This window comes from Amblyomma mixtum, chromosome 7 (genome assembly GCF_055824585.1).
Source record: "Amblyomma mixtum isolate Tamu chromosome 7, ASM5582458v1, whole genome shotgun sequence".
Classification (NCBI taxonomy): domain Eukaryota; kingdom Metazoa; phylum Arthropoda; class Arachnida; order Ixodida; family Ixodidae; genus Amblyomma; species Amblyomma mixtum.
The window spans coordinates 71,161,462-71,187,940 of NC_143018.1; the positions used below are offsets into that span (position 1 = coordinate 71,161,462).

The 26,479-nt window shown below is 44.2% G+C and overlaps 1 protein-coding gene across 1 annotated transcript in view; it reads left to right on the plus strand.

Moving 5' to 3' along the window:
• The first annotated feature begins 936 nt into the window (after positions 1 to 936).
• The window catches only part of mib1 (E3 ubiquitin-protein ligase mind bomb 1), a 547,510-nt gene continuing 521,967 nt past the window's right edge, over positions 937 to 26,479 (plus strand). Inside the window, exons 1-12 of the mRNA XM_089552897.1 lie at positions 937 to 1,316; positions 2,853 to 3,024; positions 4,501 to 4,735; positions 6,879 to 6,945; positions 7,152 to 7,282; positions 8,964 to 9,040; positions 10,420 to 10,621; positions 12,672 to 12,816; positions 15,994 to 16,127; positions 19,344 to 19,451; positions 22,413 to 22,610; positions 24,306 to 24,457. Of these exons, the coding sequence (XP_089409023.1) occupies positions 1,076 to 1,316; positions 2,853 to 3,024; positions 4,501 to 4,735; positions 6,879 to 6,945; positions 7,152 to 7,282; positions 8,964 to 9,040; positions 10,420 to 10,621; positions 12,672 to 12,816; positions 15,994 to 16,127; positions 19,344 to 19,451; positions 22,413 to 22,610; positions 24,306 to 24,457 (1,862 nt within the window). The 5' untranslated portion in view covers positions 937 to 1,075. The remainder of the gene's footprint in view (positions 1,317 to 2,852; positions 3,025 to 4,500; positions 4,736 to 6,878; positions 6,946 to 7,151; positions 7,283 to 8,963; positions 9,041 to 10,419; positions 10,622 to 12,671; positions 12,817 to 15,993; positions 16,128 to 19,343; positions 19,452 to 22,412; positions 22,611 to 24,305; positions 24,458 to 26,479) is intronic.

Here is a 26,479-nt window from a genome sequence, read left to right on the forward strand (position 1 = left end):
GGAAAAAGAAAAAAAAAAGAAGAAATCTCCAGCATGACACTTTGCTTAGTGCCAGGGGGTCACACGAGGAGGTCCGGCGGGCCGAGTGTTTGAAACCGCTATCTGATTCCTCACCAGAGTCGGAAATGGAGAAAACGGAACCACATCCTTGGTCCATGCTTGTGGGGATTCTGAATAAATCTGCTGTACGATACTGTACAGAGCTATATTGTCTTTCACTGCTGCATGTGATTAGCAATATAATAATGATAACGAGAACAATAACCTTCTGTCTTTTAATACGGAAACAGATCAGAGCAGTGATTGCACTAAAAGTAAAAACTCGAGCAATTAATTCAGAAAACTAAATACGGGAAATATTTCTTGCATGCATTACGTTGTCAAGAGTTAATAAGAATCCAAATAGTTCTCAGTTGGAAGTACACCACGAAGGTTGCTTAAAACAATAATGCTTTAACTTCTCTCATTTGGTTCATATCAGTGGTTACAGAAATTTTGTCTAAGCCATACTCACGAGAGCATTGAATTTCGATATAACTTTAGCGGAAAATGTCAGCGGATTTGTGCGTACGAGGTGATCGATTGTTTTAGAGATGTGAACATCTATTTTGTCTAGGGGCCTGCAGTATGCTGAAATAAACAAATCGCTAGGTTGAATTTCAACTTCATCGTATAGTATTTGGCGATTACATCTTTGATGCCGAAGAGTCGCATTCCGACACTGAAAATTTTCACAACTACGAACGAAGTCCCACCGCCCTGAATGCCGCGAGCATCTCGCCGCGTTGTAAGCCATTCAAAGTACGCGCCTAGTAAATATTTGCACTGAGCATGCGCAGTTCTTCTCTCCGGGAGAATAACTCGCAGGTTATCCAGACGTCTTGCTAGGACGTCGATATTCCTCTCCTACTATTGCGACGTTTAAAAGTGAGAAAACCTTGCGCTGTCGGCGTCGGTCGGCGGTCAGAAAGGAAACAGTTCCGTCGTCGTACTCGGGAGGCCGAACTCTGCGGCCCGGATCGCGCGCTCTCTTCCCAGCTAACCTTGGAAGGGCATGCCCTACTATTTTTAAGGCATGGATCAGTGCGGGCCATCGCGGACGAACCGGACGAATGTCATGGAAGGCGTCGGATCGCGCGTGATCCGTGGTCCCGATTGGAAATGGGGCAAGCAAGACGGCGGGGATGGACACCTGGGCACCGTGCGCAACTTCGAGTCGCTGGAAGAAGTCGTCGTAGTTTGGGATAACGGCACGGCAGCCAACTATCGCTGCGCGGGCACTTACGATCTCCGCATCGTTGACAGTGCACCCACAGGTGGGTTTGGAGCGCTCGAAAAAAAAAATAAACTTGGCTTCCGTAGGAACTCTTTGGATGGGATCAAATGTGAAACTGTTCTGATCGCTCAGGTTACCCGCGGCTTCGCGCGGTTACCTGCCTAACTTAATTAAGAAGGCCGAGACCGCCGCTTTGCACAAGCGAGTAGAGTACCATTTCCGAGTGAAACGGAAGGAAAAACTATTGCTGCTGCTTTTGATTTGTTGCGTGCTGTTTGAAACATGTTGTCGAGCGCTTTATGATTTCTCGTCAGCCATGGTAGGAATCATGGTAAGTTTAAAGCCCGTGCTGGAATCGTGTGGTAACGTTTTAATGCCAGGTTCACTCGTCGACTTTGTGCCGACGCTTGAGTCAGAGTTCTAACGGACTTTGGAGCGAGCCCTGTGTTCCCTTGTTCTGATGCTTGCAAGGCTCGTTTCACGAAGACAGTACTCAAGAAAAACATCCTACAGATCCTAAGTCAAAACTCTATCGTGCAGTAAATCGGATAAAAAAGTTTAGTCATTTCGTGGGCCGCCGAAAAATACCTTTGCGCAGTAGCAACGATGCCGTCATTCATAAAAAACTCGCCTCTTTTATTTATTTTTCGCGCTGCGCGTACGGCTCGCCACTGTTTTATTTATTTATTTATTTTGTTCAAGTTGTGCCGCTTCAATCCGTTTTTCTTCTCCCTTTCGTGTCCATGAGCAGAACACAGGCGCACATATGCGCGATCTATCACAGTTACCGCGCTCGCTTTGCTCGCATTAACTTCGCCCCACAACAAAGGCTGCTGTATCTTTCCCCTCGGTTACTCGTGTAAGAAAACTTCAAAAGACGCCTGCTTGCTGTGTGGCGAGAAACCGACGCACCGAACGAATTCTTCTCCTAGAGCACGCGTTTTCCTTCGACTTTGATGCGAGGCAGAATTCGCGCCGTCCGCTTTATTTCTTCTGGTTTCCAAAATTATTCTGTTTGCAAACTGACTTTAAAACTCACTTCTTTTTTTAAAGAACTGGCTTGAGAATGTCCGGACGACATAATGCTCTAACTTACAGACAGAGTATGATGTGTGCTTACATTGGTTACTAAGCATTGCTCATGTGTAAACTGGTTTATGTGTGGTCACACCATAAGATATCGGAATATGGAAGAGCCAGCTTTGCATAGACTTCACTTGCATGACAACCGTCTCAAAGTGATGTGACTGGCTCGATGGTAAATATACCAACACGACTCTAGCCTTGAGCAAAAATACATTGTATGCTATGATTCCTACTGTACTGCATGCCTGCAGGCCAAAATATGAGAGACATGTGCTTTCTAATTATTGGGGGCAGAAGGGAGACACTGGTCATAATTGAGTATCATCTCTTGCACTTCGGCACGTACGACACTAGTCATAAATCGGAGCCATCTTTTGAGTTGTACCTGTGTTGCGCACTCAGAGATTGTTGTCGGGAAACCTTGGTATTTACGAGCCGGTCTGTCTAGGTTCAAGGAAAGCAACGATTGGGTTCTCTTTCCCTTCCGCAGGGATCAAGCATGAGGGAACCATGTGTGACACTTGTCGTCAGCAGCCCATCTTTGGAATCCGGTGGAAGTGTGCTGAGTGCTCCAACTATGACCTTTGCTCCATGTGCTACCACGGAGACAAACACCAGCTTCGGCACCGGTTTTTTCGCATAACCAATCCGGGCAGTGAGCGGTAAGTTGCATGTGTGCAAGTACTATCTGGTCGAGCTCTAATGGTAATGGTAACACTGGAAAGAAAAGTAGTGCAGTGCACGGTGAAAACTCAGGCAGATGTCCTTGACGGGTAACAAACAGTGTTACCCCTACTGATCAAATCGCACTAAAAGGCACAGAAAGACTAAAACACAGACAGACGAAGCACATACTTTCAACTAGTTTACTTCACAAAACGTATCGCTTTTATAAAGTATGCGCTTCGTCTGGCTGTGTTTTCGTCTTTCTGTGCCTTTTAGCGCGATTTGATCAGTATGAAGCACCAACGAGCCCCCGCTCTTGCATTGCCCTCAAAGTGGAAAATATGGGCGGGTATTTATTATAGCAATGTTCGCTTTCATATTTATTTTCTAATATGGCCTCACTCATTTTTAATCTTGCACCAGTCCAAACCAGTGAACTGCTGTTAACTGTGTACTGATGATACAGATATGTGATCGTATAATATGAGATGTACCACACTTTCTGGTTTGTTGTAACAATGCGAGCTGAAGCTTTTGGGGTACTGCACCAAAATAATGGGACAAAAATGTAAACTCATGTTACTAATTGCATCCATGCTATGCCGGCAGTACGACAGATATATGCTTGTTTATTTTCCTGAGCCTCCATAGTTGTGATGATGCCTTCGCTCACTGCCAAAGTGGTGTTTGTGCCTAGTCGCATAAATATAGCCGGAGTTTGCAGCATCACACTGCGGTTAAGTCTGAAAAATTCGAACTTGAAGAGAACTAGACTGAAAACTTGTTCAAATTTCACCGAGTTTGAATAAAGGGGAGGTATTCTAATACATGTGATGCTAACAGGACCAGACTGAGTTCAAATAACGTGGATGTTAAGTAAACCTGCCGCGGTGGCTCAGTGGTAAGGCGCTCGTCTACCAAGCCGGAGTACCTGGGTTCGAACCCGACCGCGGCGGCCACGTTTCGATGGAGGCTAAACGCAAGAGGCACCCGTGTGCTGTGCGATGTCAGTGCACGTTAAAGAACCCCAGGTGGTAGAAATTATTGCCGGAGACCTCCACTAGGGCACCTCTTTCTCTCTTTCTTCTTTCACTCCCACCTTCCTCCCTTCCCTTACTGTGCGGTTCAGGTGTCCGTGGAGGTATATGAGACAGATACTGCGCCATTTCCTTTCCTCAAAAACCAATTTACCAGTTTATGTTAAGTAATGTGGAATCAACTAGAGCTCACTGTAAAATAACATAGGAGCATCAGGTAATTCATCTCATTCTTCTATTAGTCATGTAGAGAGCTATCTGAGCCTTATTCAGTGTGTCTTCCCTTTTTTTTTTTCTAACCATAACCCTCTAGTCATGTAGAGAGCTATCCGAGCCTTGTCCCGGGTGTCTTCCCTTTTTCTTTGTCTATACATAATCCCCTCTCCCCCCTTTATTTTTAAGTTAAATGAGTTTTCGTGTCCCTTGACAATGCAGAGCATTGATGGAACCTCGTCGCAAGAGCAAAAAGATGGGCGTCCGTGGCATGTTCCCCGGTGCGAGAGTCGTCCGTGGTGTCGACTGGCAGTGGGAAGATCAGGACGGGGGCAATGGGCGCAGGGGAAAGGTGACCGAGATCCAAGACTGGAGCGCTGCGAGCCCCCGCAGTGCGGCCTACGTGGTGTGGGACAATGGCGCCAAGAACCTCTACCGTGTTGGCTTTGAAGGCATGGTACGTGTGTCGTCTTGTTTGGCAGCAAGTAAACGAAGGATTTGACTTCTTGAACTTAGCAAAGCTCAATTAAAAGACAGGGACATAGAAAAAGAAGCACACAGGACAAACGCTTGTGCACAAGCATTTGTCCTGTGTGCTTCTTCTTCTATGTCTCTGTCTTTTAATTGCGCTTTGCTAAGTTCAACATGTATTACTAACTCGCCCAACTTTCTGCATTGCTGGATTTTACTTCATTCCTTCATTTACTTGCTGGCCCAGAGTGTTTTGAAGTGGCAGGAATGCAGTTGGCACTATTTATGTATTATTAAAATTGTTTTCAGTATATTGTACCTCTAGTTATCTGCCTGGAGAGGTGTTTCAGTAGCCTAATGTACAGTCAAACTTGCATATAGCGGACTCGAAGGGCATAGCGAAATGGTTCAATATGTCGTTAATTCGGTATCTAAAAAAATCGCTATCGATAACCTTATCTCTAACTTAGAAGAAAGAATACATTGGACCTGCTCTAGTGATGTACTTTTTGCAGTGATGTGTCCATTTGCAGTGAATGTGTCCTGCTAAAAGGTAGCCCTGTTTATTTTATTTTTTTGTTTGGAGCTGTGCATTGACATCACAAAACGCAAGGTTCTCACAAAGGGAACAAGGGAGGAAAGAGCCTCAGGGTGCTTGAAGAGAGGACTTGGCTTCGTCTGGGTCTCTTCCTTTTGTCGAAACGTTGGCAAGAACCCTAAGGCTTTCCTTTCCCTGATTCCATTTGTGATTATCAAGAATGATCTACCCAATTTCTCTCTACAATGGAAAGCAAGGTTCTCTTATCTTGTTATTTGTGAGGATAAAAGGTACAACGCAGTACAAAAATTAAAGGTGTTGTTGATAGCAGATGGGAGCAGTGCACTGTGTTTGCTTATATGTGTAACGGTGGTGGATTTGGGGAGGGATGTGACAAAAGGAGCAGAAGCATTTTACGTGCGCTCCTATGCACAAGAGGAATGTGCACATCTCACCAAAGTGTAATTAGGTGTTTGCTTGAACAAACAAGCTGTACGCAGGAGGGTCCTTTGGGGAGCATGTTATGAGAAGTGCACGCGGTATACTGTCATTTCATGGCTGCCACCTTCTTAAGTTTTATGTGTTAGATTGAAATGTATTGGGACGCCCTGGGAAGACGCTTGTGTGCACATCTTGCGAGTGTTTTTTTCTCCCTGGCACATACATGTTGAATATAGCGGTCTTTCTTGCTTATTAGTGGCCTTCTTGCTCTGAACAGGCACTTTTGCGGGCTGTCTTTGAATGAGATTCCCTGTGTGCATAGAGCCATTTGTTTTCAGTTTTTTTTTTTGTATTCTGGGGTAAAAATTGTGCGACATTTTTGTTAGCTAAAATTCGAGTGCAAATTGGGTTATTCAGCGGAAAGTTTGAAAAATATAAATAGGGACATTAATTTACTAGGAATGCTCATTTTCCATGCGGGACATAAACTGCTATTTTACTGCACAACATGAAAATGGCAGGCTACATTAAAAGGTGCCTACCCAATCTGTTTTTTTTTTTTTGTCATTTGTTTGAATGGTTTTGTTGCAAACAGCACCAACTTTTGCTGAGCACTTCTGCATCCATGCGGAACCTGTCCTTGTTTGTGCAGTGAAAAAGTATGTTTACATTATCTCGTCGACCGTTTTAAATGCACAAGAGCTTTAGAGCAGGAAGTTGTTAGATTAGGTAGCACTTGGTTTCTCAGTGACTCCAGTAAGATGCCTGGCTAGTAGCAGTGCTTTGGTCTCTCGCTTATCAACGCACTTTTCAAACTTTGCTTCAAATTAAGCTGCATCATGGATAGCAAGCATTAAAAAAGGTTTAAAACTGAAAATACTACGTGGGGATAAGCGTAAGATGCCCGCTAATTATTGTGTGGTGACTTTAGCTATGTGCAGTGCAAAACTATGTTCTGCAAAAAATGCATTTTTAGGTAGAAAATTGTGTTTGACCCAAATTTCAAGGAACCTGTTTGGTGCAAGTGTTGGGTGAAATCAGGTTTTATTCATAAACAAAGGGCCCTATGTGTACATTCCAAATTTGGCTTGTGTGGCACGATCACAAGTTGTTCATCTGATGTCAGACACATGCTTCCTTTTATATCCAGGCGGACCTCAAGGTTGTCAACGATGCAAAGGGTGGCACTGTCTATAGGGATCACCTACCTCTGCTAGGTAAGGCTGCAGAGTTTCAGCACGACCACTACATTCTGTTTATCTCTTTGTGTTGTGCAAGAGCTCACTCTTTGTCGAATGAGTTCTACCAGCTTACAGCCATTTGCTTTAGACTGAGTGATGGAACACTAATGGCGTATCATTGTGTGTCCTGGCTGGCTCGCTGGTCACCTGAAAAAACTTGTTTGAAAAACCTTCGCTTGCAGGGGAGCAGGGTCCAGGCCGATCGGGAGGTGCGGGCTTCCAAGTGGGCGACCAGGTCAACGTCGATCTAGATCTAGAAATCGTTCAATCGCTGCAACATGGCCATGGAGGGTGGACAGACGGAATGTATGAGGTACGTTGAATGCTTTTTAAAAATGTCTGTGCAGTGATTTTGAAAAGACGCAGTACGTGGTAGCTTGCATGAAAGTCTGTTTCTATTCTTTGTACGTACAAAAAAAGTTTAGTTGATGCCATTAGGATAGCAGCATTGCAGGCTTTTTGGAAATTCTTCAGCACGAGCCTGCAAGACTGTACAGCTGTGTAACATTGTGATGCCTTATGTGTGCACTGTTATTGCTGTCTTATACCTGTATGTTTGTGTTGTTTGACATACATTTGTCTTGCTAGGCTTGCTACCTCATTGCACTTTTGTCCAGCACATGTGACACAAAAGCTGGGCTGTTCTGTCATACTTAAGGCCCCTATACTGCGATCGCACGAAAAATCACAGATTTAATCGTTTTTTATGAAAATTAGATGTTAGCAGTCATATTCCCTATTTGACGCGATTGCTTTATGGGCATAAATAGGAACGTAAGTATAATGAAAAACGACAATTTTGGCCTGTAGCTAGTTTTCAAAGGATGTTAGGGGCGCCATCTTTGGATACTGAGGCTAGTCTTCACAATATCAGTTTTTGCTATACATTTGGTCCCAAAGATAGTGGCCACTATGACATCAGTGAAAACTAAGTACTTGCACAAATATAGTGCAAGGGGAAGTTTGAGAACTTAGGAGAATTTTTTTCTTTATATTAGTATTTGTATGGTTGAAATGCTATCTCAAATTGTCCAGGCCAACCATAGCCGAGGGTCCCCCAGGAAACGCAGGCGCACGCTAAAATACAGAAGCAGCGGATATGTCAACATGTATAAGAGGCAACGCTTTCGATGCGCGCACAGCAATCGAGAGATTCCAAGCCTCTGATACTCAACGCACACAGCCTCCCACACAGCAGCAGCTGCTGTCACTGCCATGGTCCCCCACTTGGTTTTTCGAGTTGCTCAGTCCTATGCCCATTCAGCCTTTGCTTTCCCTCTTTCAGTCTCCTCTTTTTCTCACGGGCCAAACCACCTTCTTTCCTTCTTTCCAAATTCTTTCTTCATCTTCGCACTTGCATGCCGCGTCTTTGCCGCTAAATCATTAAAGAGATGGCTTCTCCTAGAGGCTCTCAAGCGTAGTGGCGAAGGTTGCTTTAGCTACCTTGAAAAACTGGGGAAAAAAAAAATTCACGCTGTACTCACACCTTGGTTCTGAATATACGCGAGGTGCATCCTGCAGCATTGTTTGATGTCTCCCGCTTAATTTCGCGGATTTTTGTTCTCAGTTCACGGAATCGAAAATTTTCCGCCGCAGAAAGTTAGGCACCTATGTCGTACCATGTTTGCTGTCAGGCACAGAATTCCTAAAAGAAGCCTTACATCTGGAAAATGAGATGTGTTTTTAAAGTTGTGGTGTCTTGTCAATGACTTGTTCACAAATAAAAGAGGTAGCATACCTGTCAGTGTTGTGAGGTGTACAAGAGCAAAATACATTTTTAAGCTTGAAATGCTGTTGATTCACTCGATTGAAGCACACTTAAAATTGGTGATGGCGAGAAGAGGGCTGCTGTTTGAGGAAATTAGAATCTTGGGCTGTCTGCTCGGCGGAAGTGGTCATGGCCAGTGTTGTTAAATTGATGCCCTAAAGCTCATCCTGATTGTTGCCTGGGGTGTTGGCCTCATCACGAACATGTTGTGCCTTTCTCCTAACAGTGCCTTGGAACGACGGGTACAGTGATTGGAGTTGACGAAGACCACGACATTGTAGTCTCTTATCCAAGTGCGAACAGGTATGAACCACGACAGTACCTATGCCTATTCACTCGGTAGTGTCACTGTTTAAATTGCAGTTTAATAATTATCCACCATGTGGCATGTTTAAAAGAATGTAATATTCTTTTCATTTCAGTCAGTTATCTGTTAGAATTGATTATGCACTTTCGGAGGGGCTGTGTGATTTCTCTGAATTCAGGATGGCCACAGCTCATGTAAATTTTGTATACTTTAATACTGTAATGTTTGACCGTTCTTTGAAGGACGTATTGGTATGTCGTGTGATCTGCAAACTTTTGTCTGTATCACCGTATGTTCTACCTAGTTAGTGCTCACTTTGACATCCACAAGGCATCCTTGCTTGATTGGATTCTCTGGTCAGACGGAATTTTTCTTTCTGAAAAACGTTGTCACATGCGTAATTTTTTGGGGACACTGTGCATGTTGCGCAAACAGGTGTCATCATTGCTAGGCCATTTGATGCTCACTGATGAATGTATGAGCACATGCTTTAATCCGAATAGCCAGATAACATTGCATAGAGTTACAATACAAATGTAACAACTCTTAAGTTTAAAGAAAGAAAATGAAAATTGTATTTGAGGAAAGGAAATGGCGCTGTAATTGTCTGGCAAATCTTGGTGGGTTCAGGAAGGGATAAAGGAGGGAGGGAAAGAAAGAAGGAAAGGAAGAAAGAAAGAAGGAAAGAAAGGAAGAAAGAAAGGAAGAAAGAAGGAAAGAAAGAAAGAAAAAGAAAGAAAGAAAGGAAAAGAAAGAAGGAAAGAAAGAAAGAAGGAAAGGAAGAAAGAAAGAAAGAAAGAAGGAAAGGAAGAAAGAAAGAAGGAAAGAAAGGAAGAAAGAAGGAAAGAAAGAAAGAAAGAAAAAGAAAGAAAGAAAGGAAAAGAAAGAAGGAAAGAAAGAAAGAAAGAAAGAAAAAGAAAGGAAGAAACGAAAAGAAAGAAGGAAAGAAAGAAAGGAAAAGAAAGAAAGAAATAAAGAGAAAGAAAGAAAGAAGGAAAGAAAGAAAGATAGAAGGAAAGAAAGGAAGAAAGAAAGAAGGAAAGGAAGAAAAAAGAAGGAAAGAAGGAAAGAAAGAAAGAAAGAAGGAAGGAAGGAAGGAAGGAAGGAAGGAAGGAAAGAAAGAAAGAAAGAAAGAAGGAAGAAAGTTGTGGGTAGTGGAGGTCTCGGGAATAATTTGGACCTCATGGGGATCTTTAATGTGCACTAACATCTCACAGCACACGGGAATCTTTTGCGCTTTGCCTCCATTGAAACACGGCCGCCACGGCTGGATTCGAACCCGGGTACTTCGTCTCAGTAGATGAGTGCCTTAACCACTGAGCCACTGCGGCGGGGATTTAAAGCTTCAATTTTATTTTTTTTTTCTTGCTTCCAGGTGGACATTCAACCCTGCGGTGCTGACCCGTGTCAACACCGCTCCAACTGCATCAACATCATCGGCCAGTGGCAGTGGCTCGGGGGACTCCGCGTCATCGCAGCAGTTTGCCGTCGGCGACTTGGTCCAGATCTGCAGTGACCTCGAGCGCATCAAGATCCTCCAGAGGGGTCACGGCGAATGGGCTGAAGCGATGGCCCCCGTGAGTTGGACAACTCGTGGTCTTTCAATGAGAATGACATGGACGGCAGTTTTATTGTATGCAGCAAAGCCATTGCTCATTTTGATTTTGAGTATTGATTTGCTGGAACTGGCTCTTCGCTTTCGTCAACATCAGGTGTATCAAAAATGCACCTCTGATTTGAGCACCGCATAATTTGGACAAATTTTCGGTGTACTTTGAGTTCAAAGTATTGGGTGCCAACTGTAATAAAACCATTTGCATGTAGCAGCATAGCAGCTCATGAGGCACGTCTGACCAATAGGAGTGCATGGCCTAAATGATAACATGGCAGTGGCAAGATTTATGGTGGAGGTAGCAACAAAGGCTTGTGTACACACCGGAAATGTCAGCTCAGATAGTGCTGCTACTAATGCAGGATGCAGAGGCATAGTCTCCATCCTGTCTATCCCCCCTCTTGGTATGCTGGTCACCATTGCCCTTAGAAACGAACTCGTGTCTTTGCCTCACGTGTCAGCTGTCAGTTCTCCAAGCTTTGAAACAGGGTGTGGAATTTTAACACCACAGACGCGAGAAGTATGGTGCAGCGTGGGGACAGGTATGGGTTTAGGGCAGCGCACTAGCGTGGATTTGTTTGTTGGTTTGCGTTGCGACCTGAGGCATATGTTGAGCGCTGGCTGATGGCACTTTTTTCAAGTTTTTGTAGGCTTGGATTGAAGATATTCGAGTTTTGTCACAGAAACATTTCAGAGTAAACAGTGGTGGGCAAATAGTCGGAGCACGGCATATGACATTGACGGGTGACTAGGATGTGCTGTGGCGTATTTGTTGGTCAGTGGTGCAAATCCTTGTGGGGTGGTTTTTGATGTAACTGAAGCCCAAAAGCAACCAATAAGGAAAAGGCTAGCACACATCGCAGAACTCTGAACGCTAACTTCTTTGCGACACTGATAGTTGCCATTTCTGGTGAGAGTTGAGTGCGTGGGAAACTCCAGATGGCAGGTGTGTTCCGAAGTCTGTAACTCTTGTGGTTAACCTCCCTGCCTTTCCTCTTCTTCTTCTCTCTCTCTCCTTTCCTTCCTGCCCCGTGAAACGTGTGGATGCATAAAAAAAAATTATTTTCTACACTGAGGCAACGTCGGTGTGTTCCAGCCCAACTCGCACATTCGTGAGGGTTGTGAAATAAACCTGTCTGGCTAGTTTGGGAAAGTGCCCAACACGGGGCATCAAAATAGTGCACACTTGGACTTCCCTGGTGCAGTTCAAAAACCCAGGCAAAATGCGAGAAGTCCGATGCTGACTTCTGTTTGACTATGTAGAACAAACTGCTTTACAGTTTTTTTCATACCAAAGCCAAACTTTGCTGTATCTTAATATATCTTTGATCTCTGCTGTGGTGACCATTTCAGAGTCAGACTCACACATATGTAGGTACATATTGTAATAAGGGAGTAATTACTCATTGATGTCCACCCGAGCGCAGCCATATGGCTGCACAGGAAAGCTATACAGCTTTCTCAGAAACTTCGCAGTTAAAAAAAAATTCGTCCTGGTCCGGGGTTCGAACCCGGAACCACCGCTTCACCGGAGCAGTCGCTCTACCAATTGAGCTAACCGGGACGGCAAGCTTATGGTAGGGCGAGAGCAAATTGATCCATAACTCGAAGTGGGAACAGTGTTGGTCCAGTTTTTACGGGAATCCCCCAAGGTGGAGTTGGCTGCGCTCGGGTGGACGTCAATGTGTAATTACTTCCTTATTACAAATCTACTCCACCTTGGGGGATTCCCGTAAAAATTGGACCATATATAGGTATTGGTTCGTTCTCTCAATGAAGGACTTTATTCCTTGATTTATTTACGCCTAGCATTGTGTGATCTAACCTTAAAATCAACAAGTGTACAAATAAATTCGAGCTTCCCCCATTAGTTGGCTCATGGGCGGGAAAGAGAAAACAGTGACGCTGATTATGCTTTGTATGGGAGCCATTGCAGCCTTCCTGCATTTTGAGCGCTAGTGTGTCAGTTGTCACGGAGAGCTTCATTTCTCGCCCTCTTGCCATTGTTCTCCTAGACCCTGGGCAAGATAGGTCGAGTGCAGCAGATCTACCATGACAACGACCTCAAAGTCGAGGTCTGTGGTACGTCCTGGACTTACAACCCCTTGGCGGTCACCAAGATGGCTTCGGATGGTGCGGTTGCCGGCGTGTCTAGTGGCGGTAAGTGCACGTCGTCGCCATTAGCAAAGGTGACATTTTAATCGAATTGAATTACACACTGGTCAGATTCCTGTTACAGCTTGCTACAAACTTGATTATGCCAGGGTTTTGAAGGAGTGGAAAATGCTTATTTTATAAGGTTCTACGTAAAGAATGTCAACCTTCTACCATTGGAGCCTTTTTTTTTTGTATCGTAGCTCTTGGTTGCACTGGAAACTTATAAATTAGTTTCTATTTTATGTAAAGATTATTTGTGCAGTTCACCGTGCAATCGAGAGTTTGAATCACCATAATCTGTATTGCAGTTTTTATGCACCATGAAGAGAAAAGTATACAACAGCTGTATCTTACCGGTACTCTCCTATGGGGCAGTCAAAGACGGTTCAGCTTAGGTTAAGGACAACGAAGCGAGCTATGGAGAAAAAAATTATAGGTGTAACGTTAAGAGATCGAAGCGGACAGAGTTGGGGAGAGAACAAACGCGGGTTAATGACATCCTAGTCGAAATCAAGAGGGAGAAGTGGGCTTGGGCAGGGCATGCAATGCGAAGGCAAGTTAACCACTGGTCCTTAAGCGTAACGGAGTAGATTCCCAGAGAAGGCAAGTGTAGCAAGGGGCGGCAGAAGGTTAGGTGGGCGGATGAGATTAAGGAGTTTGCGGGGATACGGTGGCCATTATTGGCACAGGACAGGGTTAATTGGAAAGACATGGGAGAGGCCTTTGCCCTCAGTGGGCACAGTCAGGCTGATGATGATGATGAAGAGGTAGGAAACCAAACCAAGGTCTGGTTTGCTATGCCATCCTACTCTTGGGAAGGGACAAGAAAGAAAGATAGCAGAGGAAGAATTTGATGAGTACAGAGTATGGATGAGACATGAGATTATGGATGAGAATGACGGTGCTGTGTGAAAGGCGAGCGTAGCAACTGTTAATGATGGATCATGATGCTGGTTTGTCTGTTCCGCTGTTATCTGAATCAGTAGTGTTGAGTATCCTGTGCTAAAACTGGTGGGGAGGTGCATGTTGTAGTTGTGGTACGACAAGCTCATTGAGTGAGTTGCTGTGCATTAGGGTTAGGCTCCCGTGGTTTCGTCCCGTGCACATGGAAATTGTCGTGGAAGTTTTGTACTTGTTGTGAAAAGCCGCACCAGTTATTGTGGTATCATTCTAAGAGCTTGTTGTGGTACAACTATTTAGTAAATATATATCTCGTCATTTGTTATACGCCACAAAAATATTGAATGTAGTAAGCCTATTTCTCTGCTCTTGATTGATTGGATCAGCTAGTACATGGAACTTTGCTCTGTATGGATAGCTGTATGTTTGAACTAAATGATCTGGACCCAGTATGTCAGTGTCATCATCATCAGCTAACTACATATAGTGCAGAAGAGAGGACTTACCTCCAGTTAGCCCTATCCTGCACCTACTCAACTGTGGCCACCCTATCCGTGTTCCAGCCACCCACCTCACTCTTTGCCACCCCCTGAAATGTTTGCCTTCCCTTGGAATCCACTCCATTACCCTAGGAGACCATTGCTTATCTTGCTTTCGTGTCATATCTCTGCCCATGCCCATTTCTTCTTGATTTCGACTGGGATGTCATTGACTCGTGTTCGTTCCCTCACCCACTCTGCTGTTATTTGTCTCTTAACATTACACCTGTCATTTTCTTTTCGGGAGTACCGTATTTACTCGCGTAATAGGCGCACTCGCATAATAGGCGCACCCCTAGTTAGGGCGCGAAAAATCAGATTTTTTTATTTCCGCGCATAATAGGCGCACCCCGAACTCTGCACTGTGATCAGTACTGTATTTACACGATTGCAAGCCGACGCCTCGCCACCCCCCGCTTCCCAATCTTTATTTTAACAAAGTTTTTGCTGAACTGACTACTAGTCCCTACTAGTGCTGCTGCCGTCGCAGCTGCTGCGGACCCACAGCACGTACAACGACATCGCGTAGAACAGCCGCACGCAGTTTTCAGGGATGCTCACTTTAAACGTCTGTTTGGAAAGCTTCATCTCCAGCCGGAAACGTTCCCGACTTAGGCCCATGAAAACCTCGGCGCTTGGAGTCGCGTACGAAAATTTAAACATACTTGAAGGAATTGTTGAGCGCTAAAAAACCACGGAAAAAGAACGAACACACGGGACGCCGCAGTCGCAACTGCCGCACTTCTCGGCCACGTCGTATTTTCCGACCTGCCGCATGCTTGCCGTGTTCGAGAGCAAACTCCCAGCCGTGTAGCTGTTAAGGTGCTTGCCCGTCGAGCTAAAACAGGAACGCTCCGCGGCAAAGCCATAAACCACGATAACTATCGCACTACCGCAAATCCCAGCACTTGACAGCAACAACAACAACAACAAAAAAAAAAACGAGCTGGAGATGCTGATGGCGATATAGATAGCGAAAGCTCGCGGCGGAGAAAAACGATGATGATGATGATGAGCTTGGCCTTGGGCGCCCTCCGTGGGCGGGGTCTGAAAGCTCCTGTGCACGTGTGTGGCCTCCGCGATCAAGCGCCCGTTGCGCGCAGCCGGAGCCGATCACGGAGGCCTCGGCGCGTGCATTCCGAAGCCGAAGGCTATTCCCGCGTGTGTCGCGGAAAGTTTCGGTGTGGCCCTTACACGGATCTTTTTTTTTTAACATTTTCTTCGCGAAAACGGGGTGCGGCCCGTACACGAGTGCGTTTACGCGGTGTGTTCAATTTTGCGAGTCGAAAAATTTCCGGAAATTTTACCCCGCGTAATAGGCGCACCCCGAACTTTGAGCCGGATTTTCTGGCAAAAAAGTGCGCCTATTATGCGAGTAAATACGGTACATGCTAGCCAAAACTGCCAGGTCTGCTACTGAATGCAGAAAATGTTTCCCAGATGGACGAGAGCCATAAGAAACTAACGGGCGGATAATGTGGGCACTTTCGGAAATGTGGTGCCATCTGTGGGCCAATTCAATTGAACCAGGAGCAAGTACTGTAGTACATACTGCTATCGCAGCCACTTCTCCACACCAGGGAGAAGCAAAACACCTTTCATTTTTTTTCCAAGTGCTCTGGTTTACAGTATCAGTGAGCTAGTCTTGTCCTTTACCTACCTTATCCGCATGAAGAGCTGTTGTGGTCTGAACGCTGCATTGTTTCTTTTCCTTTTCTTCTCTCGATGGCCATGTTGACAGAGCGGCTGAGTGCGCTGCTGAAGAAGCTGTTTGAGAACCACGTCTCTGGGGACGTCAACGAAGAGCTGGTCAAGGCGGCGGCCAACGGCGATCCACAGAAGTGCGAGGAAATTCTGAAGCACCCCGAGGCCAACGTGAGTTGGGACAATCTGGTATTTTGGGATGTCGTCACTAGCAGCTGGGGAAGAAGAGGGCTGTGCAGAGTTGGGAACATGCTCCTTGCAGGGTGAACCTGTGGCAACAAAATAGCTTGTCAAATCGGATAGTGGATCTTTCTGATGGTTTTTCATTTATTGTATCTGCTACCATTGTTTATTGTGCTTGCATTTGACAGGTATATCTCAGTACCGTATTTTTCGGTGTATAATATGCACCCTTGTATAAGAAGCACCCGCCATATATGCAGGATGTCATTGAAAAAGTTCGTATATAAGGCGAACCCGTGTATAAGATGCACCCCAGTTTACTCAGGCTAGTGAGGCTTAATTAAACACGCTTGCGCGACCATCGCAAAATTCACCGTACCTGTGAGAAATTCTTAAGCAACGCTAAGTGATCGAAAAAGGCAACACTCACGTCATACCCGTCCACATTTTAGAAAACAGAAAGCAAAAACAACATAGCTCTACCGTATGTCCATAACAACATTTTATTTCTGCTTAAAACCTTCGAAGTCTTCATCTTCGGATGCGCTATCAAAAAGTTCGCCCATTTCTGGAGGCAACGCAGCTGAAACATTCTCTTCGCACTACGTATGTACTACATACACGGAGCAAACAAAGTTGCAAAGGGTGGCTAAAAAAGAACGCTGGCTTGTCTTGACAATGGCGAGAAGCGCGATTGTCGGCATCTTTTGGCATTTCACATTACTTTTGCTTGGGGCCTCCGAAATGGTCGCATGTGATCCCGGAAGTTGTCATCCCTGCCGTTTCATGATAAAGTACACCTAAAAAAAGTTCTGCACGGCTGTCCCCGTATTGAAATATTAACCCTGTTACAACCACGTCGTTGGTAGTGATATTTTTTCGGTGAAAAAAGCTTGAACATGAACCTGAGGAATTTCTGAACTTGCAAAAAAAAAAAAAAACGAAAAATTTGCGTGTAAGACACACCCTTGTATAGGACGCACCAGCAAGATTTTTGAAAAAAAGCCGCGTCTTATACACCGGAAGATACGGTACTTAGGGATTGCGCTACATACAAGCATCTTGATAGGTGGCCATAGTGGGCACATTGTGGGCTGAGGTAGAAATGTGGTTGCATTTTGAGTTTGTAGCGCAAATTAAGGAAAAGCTAACCATGAGATAGAGGGAAAAATGATGATGGTAATTAGTTTTTATGGCACTAGAGCAGCTTTTAGCCTAAGAGCACCGTGGCACAAAGTGAAAGGGAGTAAAGAGCAAAATTTAATTCGGAATGCAGCCCTTAGGTGCACTCAATTTCCTGGTCCTGCTCTGCCAAGACCAGCTGGCAATCGAGCTGGTCCAATGTAAGCAAGCCGTCCATGAAGGGGTTGAGAGGTTTGGGTGAAAAGAGGCACTAAAGAAGAACTGAGGAGAACAGGATGACCAGGGCTGGTCAGATGCATTCAGGACGAACTATCAACTGGCGTGCTGTTATTACGAAAACCTGTTCGTAATTTGCATTTCACAGTGTGTCTCCTTTTTTTTTAACTGTCCTTGTCTTTGTGTGCAACTGTACTGCAGCATTTGCGGAATTGAACCAACCATCCAGCTTTGAAGCATGGCTAAACTTCTTGCCTTGTTTTGATGAACTCGGGCATCATCTGTGATGTTCTAAACATGTTCTAAACATGGCAGAGCTTTTGCATGATTTCATTGCTTGTTTCGCAGAATAGCTAATACCTAGTTAGCATCTATGATTTATAGTTCTTTGCAAACAAGCTCAGTAGTTGCTCTCCTGTGAATTGTTTTTGAGAATACGCTGTCTAAATGGTTATCTCAATGCGAGACACTACGGAAAAAACTTATACATTTAATTAAATTTCAATGCGAGACACTACGCAAAGGACTCATACACTTAATTAAATGATACAGAGTTGTTTTTTATGAAAACATTGACGTTGGTATTCTTTAGATTTCGGCTAGATACATGACATCGCATACTGGAAGCCTCTTGAGGCACCCGAGCTAAAAAGCATTGTCTTGGGATTGCCTTTATGTTATCATCTCTTTCACCCTGGTACAGCTTGAAACTGGGCTGGCGTTTTTTGTAAGTTTTAGGTTTCCATCGGATTGAGTGTTTACTGTATTTAGTGGCGTAATAGACACACTCAGATAAAGAAGCACGGCTATTTTGGTTGTCAAAATACACCAATGTTTTTCTGATATGTTATGCCTTGTTGTGACTGCACTACCAAAACTTTTTTAAACGTTTTGGGTGAAAAGTCTGTATTCTAGGGAATGCAGTACTGCATTGGAACTGCATTGCAGTTGAAGTTGAAAGTTACAAGTGTATACAGCGAGAGGTCCCATGGTACAAGACCGTGGGCAAGACCTCCCATGAAAACAAATTTCAGTAAGGAGCAAAATAGGAAATACACAACACATAATTAGTGACGCAGAGAGTAGAATGATAGATACATAGTGTAATATGAGGTACCGAAACATTTAAATACAAACAATATAATGCAGGAGAATGTACCATATAACACTCACAGATGCCGTGATACATAGGATGAATAACAAAAAAAAAATCACACATTGAGAATGGAAAGCTTCAATTTGACCTTGAACAAAGAAAGCGTAATAGTTTGTTTGATGTCTAAGTTCAGAGAATTCCAAAATGATATGGATGAAAAATGAAGGCATTGTTTCCCGTAGTTAGTTCTGACCTTAGGTAGTAAAAAGTTATTACGCAGCACAAAACGTGTGACGATGTTGCTTACGATCGCGCCGGGAGAAAATATGTTTAGCGGGAGCTGCTGGTGAAGAATCTTAAAAAATAGGATACCAATATTGTAAAGATAAAGGGCCGAGATAGGTGGAACGTTTAAATCTATGAACAAAATGCCTGAGGGTGACATTCGAGGGGTATAGGTTATGATGCGCATGGCTTGCTTTTGTAGTTTTATTAAAGTTCAGAGATGAATATGGTAGGCGTTATCGCAAGATGAGATAGCGTAGTTTAAGTGGCTGTGGGTGAATGTGGAATAAAGGGATATAATAAAGTTTGGATTGGGAAATTGGAGTGAATCTGTTCAAGGCAGGCCAGTGCAAGATAGCAGCTGTGTTGTTCATGTGTTTAATGCAAGAATTTCATAGAAGACGTAGGTCTGGTGGCTAAGCATTAATGGTCCTGTCTTTTTCGTTTGGTTGTTCCATGACCAGGTGAATGGTGTGTTTGCGAGTCACACTGCCCTCCAGGCCGCCAGCCAGAATGGCCACGTTGAGGTTGTCAAGATCCTGTTGCGTCACAATGCTGATGTTGAGATTGAGGTGAGTTGCCCTCCAACTGTGAAACAAACTGCGTCAAAACCTGTATTGCTTTATATATAGCAGTTACCATATAAATAATGTTTAACAGTGTCCTTGAGGCATAGTGCAACTTTCATTGTGGGAAAAGCTGTCCAATCCGAATTTGAAATTTTACTATGGTATGAAGAATGTGAATGGAATGAACAAAGCCATAAAGGAGAACATGAAAAGTTTCTTTATTATACAATATATTATAAACTTTTAAATTGCAATTGGGTGGTGACTGATGAGACTAAAATTAAAGTGGCAAGAACCATAGTACCTCTTGAGTACTGATTATTCGACACATTCATCATCATCATCATCAGCCTGACTACGCCCACTGCAGGGCAAAGGCCTCTCCCATGTCTCTCCAATTAATCCTGTCCTTCGCCAGTTGCGGCCACTGTATCCCCGCAAACTTCTTAATCTCATCCGCCCACCTAACTTTCTGCCGTCCCCTGCTACGTTTGCCTTCTCTTGGAATCCACTCTGTTACCCTTAAGGACCATCGGTTATCTTGCCTTCGCATTACATGCCCTTCCCAAGCCCACTTCTTGCTCTTGATTTCAACTAGGATGTCATTAACGCGCGTTTGTTCCCTCACCCATTCCGCCCTCTTCCGATCCCTTAATGTTACCCCTATCATTTTTCTTTCCATAGCTCGCTGCGTTGTCCTCAACTTAAGCTGAACCCTCTTCGACACATTATGATCTTTGAAATTTGTGCATCAGTGACACTCATAGATAAGTGTTGGTGGGGGCACCACTCATGTTGGGCTTTAGAAAAAAATTGCGGGGATGTAAGAACATGATTTTCAGCTGGAGAAATTTTAGAGAAAAGAAACTTTATCCACCTATCAAGTGCGGTGCTTGTAACAGGGCAGGCTTTCCGTGAGGACATAACTTGTGCCTGTTCAGGAAATCAACTGAGAATTCCGAAGGAAGCCTTAGTATTCAAAGAAAATGCATGCTGGTTCTGTGCTTAAGGAGGGACCTGGGTCTTTGGGATTGAAAATTGACCCAAAAACTGAATTTTCAGTGTCACTATTTTTGTGATCCTGGCACGTTTCCGTACCTATCTGCAAATTTTGGTGCAAAAATTTCGCACATTTCCTGCCCTAGACGATTTTAAAAAACCGAGTTTGCGAGGGTGGCCCTTTAAATAGAGAACTACTGCTACAACCTGATGTACAGTAAAAGCTCGTTGATTCGACACTGACGGGACCGCGAAAAATTGTCGAATTATCCGAATGTCGAAATATCGAACGAACAACAAAAAACAATGTTTGCTGCAACAGGACGTACCTTTATTCGGCAAAGAAATCTATTATCGTCGTCTGCTTTTTCGGGAGAATTCGAGCGACTACGATAGCTCTAACAGCTGCCAGGTGCTCTGCAGCACACGCACGGTCAGGGATTTGTTCACAGAAGTCCTCCAGCACGGACAAGGCTTCTGCGGCTTCTTTCACCATGTGCTTCGGCATTTGTGGCAACTGCTCACAATCGTCGTCTTCCGACAAATCGTCGTTGTCAGCACCTGTCACTTCTTCAATTATTTCATTCTCGGTCAGCTGACAGGACACAAAGGCGAGGTGCGCAGGCACTGCGCGCTACCCACTTGAAAGCAGCGCAGTAAACATGCTGGCAAAGCGCACAATTACCAAAAAAAAGGCGCCGCCTTACGGTTCAATAACCGCGATCATAGCAACAAGAACACGAGGAAACGGCGGCACAGGCCAAAACAAGACTTACTGTCGATAGGATTAAGCGGACAACACCAACAGGACTGCTGCAACACAACAAAGCATAAAGGCGCCGGCTGCTTCGGCCACCGCTAGCCTCGCTTCCCTCGCCCTCTCTCACGCTGCTGATGACGATGACCAAACGGATGGCTTACCATGGCATAAAAGTGGCAGCCATGGATGGATATTGGCCATGGCTGCCACTTTTTGGTGAAAGCAAAAGACAGAGAGTCGTCTTTGTGCTATGTGACGTCAGTGCGTGCTGTGTGCTCAAAATTGACCCGAAAGACTCCACTGCAGCATCTCTCTCTCCTTTCACTCTCTCCTTCATCTTTTCCCTAATGGTGTGGTTTGGGTGTCCACCGAGAAGTAAGACTTACTGTGCCTTGACTTTCTTCAAAACTGCTCTACCCTCATCATACATAACTGGGCCATATTCACTTGGTGTACATCACTAAGGCTGTGTTTTTAAGTGATCATATCTGGCAGTACCCGTTGTTTTGTGTGGGTCAGTGTCTCCATGATGACTTGTTATGGTGAAAGGACATTTATATACGCTGTCAGTTGAATATGTTGCGTTGTGCGTGTATTCGGCCCTGTTCAGTTGCAAACTTTCAGTCAACATTCAGCTTTGATAGTGGTCTCGGAACACTTCTTCATGTGGGTTACATTGGCTCTAGCAATAACGAATGTGTTGGCGTCATCAGTGGGGTAAATGTAAAGAGATTTGTGGCTTACAGGAAGGCAATTTTGGGTTTACAAACTTTACTGGAGGGTCACTGAAGTCCTTTCATTTTTCAATTTCTGCCAACCAGTTTAAACGCTGTGTGGTGTCAGATGCACATTGATAGTGATTGTGGGAGGTAACAGTTTTCTTTTGCCCCACCTGGTACCTTTCTTCCAGCCAAGCAGAGCAAGCAGCAAGCATCGCAGAAAAAGATTTCTTAGGAGTGCGGCCTCTGATGCCTCATTTGTAGCGTTTACGAGTTGTGGGCTTTGCAGTCTTTCGTATGCACTGCACCTGTAGTGTTGCGAGAATCAGTGGCAAGCGAAGCAGCAGCGAAGTGAACCACTTACAGGTGATGCAGGACTACATGTATGTGAATAAAACGTGCTTTTGGCAATTTAAACCGGAACTGAACGTTGCACATGGTTTGAGACAGTGCATGACAACGCATGACCTCACTGCCTCGCGACAGGACAAGGATGGTGACCGTGCGGTGCATCACACTGCCTTTGGCGATGAGCCGAGCGTGATGGAGCTGCTTGCACGTTCGGGGGCTGATCTGAACGCCCGCAACAAGCGCCGGCAGACCCCCCTGCACATTGCAGTTAACAAAGGCCACATGGGGGTGGTCAAGACCCTGCTCGAGCTGGGATGCCACCCAAGTCTGCAGGTGAGCGACTTTCATCACCATTAGCGGTAACATGTTTATTGGCAGTTTTTGACAAATTTTTTTGGAAAATCTTGCCCTCCGGTGTTCCAAGTATGTAGCTACGACAGTGCGTGCCTGCACATATGGAACTAAGCTAGGAAGGTTCATCTCCTTAATGAATTTGAGCATGCATTCCTTTTATTCATAATGTAGTGGTTAAGTGGCGGAGCTAGTCAGTTTTGAAATCATAGCAATCTTTTGTTTAACTGGGGCTGTACTCATATGCCATTATAGATAACTGTTAAGGATTAAACGCCTTTGACTTTGACGTTCTGAAATCCCGATAAAATTGAGCGAAACATTTTGGCTCAGGGCCCTTTGTCGTTTCTTTCTCTGTGCAGTTTTTACTTATCTGTGGCACAGTTGACTCCGGAATCAATGCTGAGATTAACTGAATATCCATTTGAAAGGTTTAAGAATACAGGAAGGAACCAACCAACACCAGCACAATGCAGAAACCACCGCTGGTCTGATGTTTTGCACTATTTGACCCTCGGTACGATGGCCTGGGAAGTAGCATAAACCATGTTTGTCTCTGATAACAGAAGGCTCAAATAATGATGCAGCCAGGTGATGTGCATTTGACATGACACCCAAGCTGCAAAGTGCTGAACTTCGCTGGCCATGGCAGATTAGTGTGGCCACATGTAGCAGTCATAAGGCAGCTACACACATTGCTATCGCTGGAGAAAAGCCGATGATTGTTGGCTGATTCTTAGAATGCTGTGAGCAATATAGCAATATCTGTGTATCACCCTTGAATGTGCTACGCTAATACTGTGCTTGGTGACAAGAGAGAAAATTTTTCATCAGAGCCTTTGGAGATAAGAACAATGTCTTCTTCTAAAACAAAGAAAGATGGTTTGGTTTGGTTTATGGGGTTTAACGTCCTAGAGCGACTCAGGCTATGAGGGATGTCGTAGTGAAGGGCTGCGGAAATTTCGACCACCTGGGGTTCTTTAACATGCACTGACATTGCACAGTACACGGGCCTCTAGAATTTCGCCTCCATCGAAATTCGGCCGCCGCAGCCGGGATGGAACCCGCGTCTTTCGGGTCAGCAGCCGAGCGCCGTAACCACTGAGCCACCGCGGCGGGTGGACATGGAAAGAAAGATGAAAATTGCATGTGTATCGCTATGGGCAGGAACTGATAAGTGTTAAGCAGGAATTTCATCATCATCATCATCATTATCATCATCATCATTTATTTGGCCCTTAAAGGCCCCTGGGGGGGTATTACATAAGGGGGGGGGGAGTAGTACATTCAACATGACTCACATTGGTGGGGAAAAAAGAATAAAAAAAAAGAACAAACAAGAAAACACACACACAACAAAAGCATAAAGAGAAATAAAGTCACGAAAGGGAAATGAAACAATTTATACAGCAAGATGACACACCAGACGTTCTTTAAACCTTACTGGATCGCTTTCAATGACAACCGATTCTGGAAGCCGATTCCAATCTTGAATAGCGGCTGGCAAAAAAGATTTGTTAAAGGCATTAGTTGATCCGTGTAAACGCGTGATCATCCTGCAAAGCCCACTGCAAAGCTGTTTTATCTTGTTTTCCGTCCCAGCTTTTACTTGATATTACCATAGAGATATAAATATGCCTGCAGTCCTAGGCGTGTGCCTCCTTTCTGTTATCTCAGGACTGTGAGGGGGACACGCCACTGCACGATGCCATCAGCAAGAAGCGAGACGACATGCTCACCCTTCTGCTGGACCACAACGCGGACATCACGCTCACCAACAACAACGGCTTCAACGCCCTCCACCACGCGGCGCTCCGGGGCAACCCAAGGTCTGTGCTGTCTTTCTTTTCCCCCCTCACTTGCCTCCTTTAAGGGGGGGACACTGGTCTTGAAAAGAAAATTTTATTAATTTAGTCGTAGTTATGAAATTTTCAGGGCACATGTATTTTTGTGCGCTGATTCTAGATATGTCATTTAATTTCATGTAAAACAATTCCTTGAGCACTTATGCGCTTTTTATGCAAGTATTTTGCGGAGAGTTTTGAAGAAAATTTGCTGCAGGAAACTCGCTGAAATGTATGCCATTGGGTTCTCTTGACGCCAAGGAATACAATAAGGGTGAAATTATCATCCTGGCTCTCATAGAACTTGAGTAATAGGGTATTGAAGCTGCCACTTCAGAAACAGGAATACACACTTTCCTTCTCATTTCTGAAGCGACAACTTCAAAACTCCATAACTTAAGTTCTATGATAGGCAGAAAGACAATTTCACCCTTATTGTATTCCTTGGTGTCAAGAGAACCCAATGGCATACATTTCAGCTAGTTTCCCACAGCAAATTTTCATCAAAACTCTCCGCAAAATACTAGCATAAAAAGTGCATAAATGCTCAAGGAATTGTTTTACATGGAATTAAATGACATATTTAGAATCAGCACACAAAAATACATATTCCCTGAAGATTTCATAACTGTGACTTCATTAATAAAAATTTTTTTTTCAAGACCAGTGTCCCCCCTTAATGGTGGCATCTAAAAGATGCAGAAGACATCGATGACGTGGAACACAACCTCTGCGCTTCCTCAGACTACGCTGATCATTGGCTTCGTGAGGACGTTAAGAAAATCAGTGTGGAAGACGCGTAGTCGTCATAGCTTGTGTTGCTGCCCCTTGACGATTTCCTCGGCCTTGGCATTGCTGCTCCTTGATGGCTTACCAAACAGGGAATAACACCAATGTGTTGCCAAAGTTAATGGTTTCTAGTTGCGTGTAACATTGTGCACACAAAAAGACAATAAGCCCCATACATTCCAAGTGTCTAATTTATCGTCATTGAGAAAAGAATTCGCTTGGAAAGTGCACGTCCTTAGACTGACTTAAAGTAAAACTTTTCATGTAAATTTCCCACCACGAGCATGAATATCTATTTCACATGTTCTCATAATGTGGCATGTTCCATTAAGGGGGAATGAGGATCAGATCACAAAAATCACGAAAAAAGTCGATTTTTGAAAAGTATACTTTTTGGCATCTCCAACACTGTTTCTATGTTGTACTGAAATATTTCACCCAAAAATAAACTTTAAGCGCTCCAAATAAATATATTTGTCGGCATCTGCACATAGACTGTCGGTGCTAGCTTAGAACTTTTAGGCTTGTTTTCCCTAAAGTTTGTTTTCAGCTTAATACCTTGCTTGTGGAAAGCATAGCACAGCAATGAGTGCATGAAGAGTGTTTGTTGTGATCACTGAAATGTGGTCTGCATCAAGACAGTCTCAGATTTACAATTTAGGCTCATATGTTTTTATTACATGGTAATTAGAGCATAATACATGCTAATCATAAAAGAAGGTGCATATTGTGTCCTTTAAAAAAAAAGCAGAGAAATTTAAAAAAAAGTAAGAGAGTCTTGACTTATACCACACTTCTTAGTAAATATTAAAAGGATTTACAGACCTGTAGCCTGTTTTTTTGTCATGTTAGGCTTTCCACAAGCAAGCAACATGGGGACAACGTATAAACAATGATAAAAGGGAACCTACTGACGCTGTCATTGTGAAACTTTATATCTGATTGTTTGATGCTGATTTAAGCCAGTCTGCCAAAATTCATCACTCTAAGTTGAAAAATAGAAAAGTTGGCTTCGATCCTCTCATCCCCCCTTAAGTCACAGGCTTATGATATGCAACCTGAACTCTCAGTTTATGCAGAAGGTTTCTAAATACTTAGTTGACATTGTTACCCGATCGCTATTGACATCTATATGACTGCTGCACAGGCTGGCATTTTCTGAACGTTGCACATTTTCTGTTATCACGTACCAAAACCAGGAAACGATGTTGAGTAATG